This window comes from Cibotium barometz, chromosome 43 (assembly GCF_041138505.1).
Source record: "Cibotium barometz isolate CiBa-2024 chromosome 43, ASM4113850v1, whole genome shotgun sequence".
Lineage (NCBI taxonomy): Eukaryota > Viridiplantae > Streptophyta > Polypodiopsida > Cyatheales > Cibotiaceae > Cibotium > Cibotium barometz.
In genome coordinates, this window is record NC_141088.1 from 42,365,254 (window position 1) to 42,370,594 (window position 5,341).

The following is a 5,341-nucleotide window of genomic DNA, read 5'->3' on the forward strand; positions in this document are numbered from 1 at the left end:
CCTTTGTAAAGAAGACTAATTTAACGTCGTAGATAGCAAACTAGGTTGAGAATCATTGAAGGATTATCCGACGCAAGCAATGCCAGCAACAATGATAGCATGCAACAATTTCCTATTATAAAAAACAAAAAAAATCATACTTCTTCGATTTCACAACCTTTTTAAAAAGTTATGAAACAAGACTAAAACAAAAGTTCTAAAAAGTTATTTATTAATTTTAAAAAAGTTCTGTTTTTTTATATATATGAGAGAGTGGGTACTCAAGTAATATGCCATTACTTTCCACTATGAGGGTACCTTCCTTTTGAGAGGCTGGAAAACCCCAAGAAACACGGTGTCCTATTTTTGGTGACAATTTGCTTAAAAGTGACGATAATAAAAAAAGGGCGAGACCCTGCTTTGAAGAAAGGCAATTTCCAGTTTTTCCGCTTCAAAAGCGTCGTGTGTGTACAGGGTACTGTGTAGTGCGTGTTGTCTACTTCGAGTAGAGAGCCGGCCCAAAATGGTACCTTGATGACAATTGGATGCAGCAGTGAAGGGCGAGATCTAACACGAATGCCACACGAGGATTTCATCCATCATCCACCACCACATCAAAACATGGACAGGTTAATGGGCACATACAGTAACACCAGGCCTTCCATCATCATGCACCACAACATCAAAACATGGACAGATTAATGGGCACACACAGTGACACGAATGCCACACGAGAATTTCCATCATGCACTATAACATAATTTTCCATAATTGATCCTAATTTCAGTTAATCTCCACTATTACAGAAACATGGACGCTCTCATCAATAGGGCCAGAGCTATGTATGACATACAAATGGCATAAAAGCTGAAGTGTCTTCAGAACATTGCCATCTTCTCTCTGTGTTAAGGAATGAAAATATTTGATTATGTACAATGCAGCTGTGCACGTTTTAAAAGAATGGCAACCTTACTGACCAGGAATGTAAGATCTTTAACCATGTCCTATATGTGTCCCACACAGAGGATTTAATTTTTAGAAGTTTGCTGTTGGTTGATCATGTAGGCTGCATGGCACATATTTGAGGTAATTGAGCAGCTCCCTCATTAGGCCATTGCTGGCCCCATATCCCTTTGAACCTGCACCTAGCCTCAAATTCCCATGAGCTACTTCTCTGACCCCCCAACAAGTCCTTCACAGTCCGAGCAGCTGCTGAAAGGCCGTCCAAAGTTGCTGGGGAATGTATCCAAGTGCCCACTTTCTTTTCAACCTCTGGTTCATGCACAAGCTTGCCATGGAATGAAGGCAGCTCTGCAGGACCATAGCCAACCTCATCATCGTCATCCATGGGTGCTGGCAGGTTCAAGTCTATGCCCCCTTCATCAAACTTACTAGACTGTCCTCCAGATAGCAAGGACGGCTGCTTGTTGCTTAATGCAACACTGGCTGTTGTCTCTGCAGCTTTCTCACCAGTCCAATGGCATCTCTTATGCCCACCCAGCGCCTGACCCGAGGAAAAGACGCGGTGGCAGATGGAGCATTCATGACCCTTGATCAGTGGCTGCTCCTTCTGCCTTTTCTGCTCCTTATCAAGTGGATGCAATGGGTCTTTCTCCTGCACAGAACCCTGCCATGTACTGAGCTCAAGCTCGTCTCCAGTGATGCTGTATTCTCCAATCTCCTGTCCTAAACTTGTCCTGGCAAAGCAGCCCTTCGTCTTCCTGTGGCTTGCTCTGTGCCCCCCCAAAGCTTGATGAGAATTGAAGGACTTCTTGCAAGTGGTGCACTCATACTTGATGATGCCACTGCTGCTGCTGGCAACCAATGACCCTCTTGCATCAAAGAGAAGGCGAGCTTCATCTTCATGTTCACCTTCATCCCCCGCCTTCAAATCTTTTAGGGCAAAAGCAGGCTCTTCTGGGCATAGCTCCAAAAGGTTCTTCTGCACCTTTATGTCTTGCTCGATTTTTCTGGCAGCTGCAGCGAGCAAGAAGAGGCAGTTGGGGGTATCGAACTCTTGCTCCTCTCCAATCTCCAGAGAGGTGGTTTCTGAGGTTAAGGCAGGTTCTTCTTCTGGCGTTGAGCTTGTCTGTAGGCTACCTGCTTTCCCTGCTGGTTTTCGCCTAGACCGCTTGCCTGTCGGCCAGCGCGGGGTCCAATCGTCCATCATCACACTGCCTGATCGGCGTTCCCCCTTTTCTTTGCGGGAGATACATTCCGGCAGCTCGCCATCGCCAGTCTTGCTCTGCAGAAACGCTTCTTCTTCTACTACTACTTCTGCCTTTGCCGCTGCTTTCATCTGCAGAGCTTCTTCTTCGATCTTGGATAAAGCTTCTGCTGCCGCTGCTGCTGCTGCTTCTTTGTTTTCAACGTCAGATTCAAGCTCCAGCTCTGAGTTCTTCTCAAAGCTGTTCACTGCGGAGGACCTCTTTCTGCTGAATCTTGCCGTCTGCTGCTCCAAGCTGCTTTCAGGAGGCAGAATCCCCCTCCACTCTCGTTCTGGATGGCACCGCATGTGCCCAAAGAGAGCTTTCCAAGACCAGAAAGCCTTGCCACACTCTGAGCACACCCTAGCCCTTTCCGGAGAGGAAGTGGCGGATCTTCTTGCAGAGAAATCCATGGCGGAGTGGCGTGCGGCGAGAATTTCCATGGCGAATTCTTGGTCTGTGAAGCGCCGGCTTCTCTTGGGATTGTGCCGGAGCTTGTAGAGAAGGTTCTTCTTGGCGGCGGTCATGGCCGAGCTCGCCTTGGCTCCATCGCCATCGCCAGCAAGCTCAGAATTGCTGGTGAAATCCAAGCTGTAGATCGAGCTTTGCTCTTTGCCATGGCCAGCGACGAAATACTCACCAACGCCGTCAACATCGCAGAAAAGCTTCTCATGGTGATGATGTACATCGTCTTCGCTGCTCAGGCTTGCTCGCTCTGATCTTGCATCAGCATCAGCTTCTTCTTCTGATTCTACGAAGGATTTCATGGTCGATCCTTCTTCTTCTTCTTCTTCTTCGTCTACGCTCTTGGAAAGCAGCATATCGCTGCTCTGCAAGTCGCAATTAGCGTCCCCCCAACGCCTCTCCTTGCAGTCAACCAAATCATTAGCAACTTGCTCTCCAGAATGGAGCTGCTTCTTACTCCCAGAAGCCTGGGTAAACAGAGAACCATGCACCCTCATATGGCCCCCCAGAGCCCTTCCAGAATTGAATTGCCTATGGCAAATCCGGCAAAGTCGCGTCGGATTGCCGGCTAACAACTTCTTGTTACTCTTTCTGCCGTTCAACTCCCGGCCCAATTCACTTGAAAGCTCTCCCGGAAGCTTCCCACTTACTGAATCAGCTCGATGAGTGAGCTCCCGGGAAACTTCTGGATGATGCAAAGCCTTCAGCTTTTGCCACACGCTATAAGCTGAGGAGCTTTCCGCGTGGCTATGTCGGTTGATGGTCTCCTCAGAAAGAGGGTCCAGCTGCGAGCTGCTGATGCCCGTCGAATAGCTGGGAGTCTGAATTTTCTGCGGTGGAAGCTTCTTCTGATGCAGGATATAGAGCTCTTGCCGCTGCGGGCGATGGCGGTGGTGGTCTGAGTCGAAGTCGGAGCCCATCATGATGCGGAAAGGGGGTGGAAAGAAACGCAGAGAAGCTAATTAGGCTAGAGATAACTGTGCAGCTGAAAAGCGAGCAGAAACAATTGAGAGGAAGAGCGAAACAGTGAGCTATGGAATGACAGGAAAGCAGCCGAAACACAGAGAAACCTGTGAGCTGCTCTCAAGGCAGATCAGCAAGCTATGAGGCAGCTGAGTCGAGGAGGGAGTGGTGAAGAGATCAAGGAGGGGAGGGGGGGGTGGTGTGTGTGTTTGAGAGAGAGAGAGGGGGGGGGGAGGAGAGAATCAATAGCGAGTGAAGAAGGGAGAGACAGGCAGGCAGGTTATAAGAAAGCATGCAACAAAAAAGCAGTTGGGTGGTTGTGAGAGAGGGGCGAGGTCACTCCTACTTACTCCTACTAGGCACTTCCAATCAAATGCAAAAGCTAAAACCATGACCCCATTATAATATTAGATTTTGAGTTTTCAACGACCCCCGCAAAAGCACATCTTGCCAACGTGCACTGACAGGCTCGTTTGCTTATGTGGCAATACATATCTGGGGTTTACCCAAGGCACACAAGCAACCTTAGCCTTGTAAGCTCCAATATGGCATTTTGACAAATGGATGTGACACCATGACCTACAAGCCTGGCGTGTAGAATTGATTTTTCACTCTTTATTAGTGTTGCTTATTCGCGCTTTTTATTAGTGTTGCTTTGATTAATGCCCGCTATGCACAGGCATTCATCAAAGAAACCTTGATTCCTTAAAGTCCTCCCTCGTGCTCATTGTCTCAACAACCCCCCCCTCCTATGCACTTCGCACTGCCCCTCATGTGTGACCATGGTCGCCCCTGCCTCCCACTGCCCCTTGCATGGGCGCGGGTACCCTCATTGCCATAACCATGAAATCAGCCATGTTACCCTTAGCACTAGGAAGGTTGATTCACAAACACTTAATGCTAATTAATTAGCTTCGCAGACAGAACGGGCATAGAACTGCTTCAGTGTGAGTTCTTGATCTCTCTCTCCCACCTTTGTCTGCCTCCTTTTTGTGTGTACGACAAAGAGAGAGAGAGAGAGGGATTCATAGCCAAGGAAACCGACGTGGGCGAGCGAGGTGAGGATGCATGCAAGATGACACGTATACACAAATCCAAGTTTACCATTTTTGGAAGATCCCCATATACCTTGAGGGAAAAAAGAAAAATGGCTAAACCATAGAGACGAGCTAAATTGCAAATAATTCTCACCAAACTAATTATTTTCACCCACCAAAACATTGTGGCTTCATATTGATTTCGTTCTTGTGCCTCTCAACAAAACAGTGAGCTTGCATAGAGTAGTTTAGCCCTCTCCCATCAGGGTCGTTATTTCATGCAAACCACTTGAGAGGCTAATGCTACTTTAGCAATATGAGGTGCAAGTGTGTAAAAGCAAAGGTGTGACTGAAAGAAAACAGGAGCCATTGCTTTAAGTGTGCTGCTCTCATCCACACTTTCCATTTTGGCTTCAACAGGGGTAGCAAAATTCGATCTCAAAACAATGTCATAGTAAAAAGCAACTTTTGATTCTTTTTTTTTCAAGCAAAATCAAATCTCTAAACAAGGTTGTATCAAAGAATGGACGCACCTTTTGATTCTTTTTTTGTTTGTTAGTGGTGCTAATAAGCATTATTTTAGGTGATTTTAGCTAATTCTTTTCAATATGGGTAAGACAAGAAAGTGGAGCCATTGTTATGACACTACCTAAGTTTTTCGGGTCCATCTTTAATATTGGGCTCTTTTTA

The 5,341-nt window shown here is 46.9% G+C and overlaps 1 protein-coding gene across 1 annotated transcript; it reads right to left on the reverse strand.

Moving 5' to 3' along the window:
- Window positions 1–740: 740 nt before the first annotated feature.
- Window positions 741–4,008, reverse strand: LOC147613929 (uncharacterized). The gene has a single exon (XM_086781929.1). It carries the CDS (start codon window positions 3,572–3,574, stop codon window positions 1,037–1,039), a length of 2,538 nt encoding a protein of 845 aa, XP_086638055.1. The 5' UTR covers window positions 3,575–4,008; the 3' UTR covers window positions 741–1,036.
- Window positions 4,009–5,341: the final 1,333 nt, after the last annotated feature.

Coding starts and splice junctions, on each gene's coding strand:
- LOC147613929 (XM_086781929.1), bottom strand. CDS start 3,574: ATGATGGGCTCCGACTTCGACTCAGACCACCACCGCCATCGCCCGCAG.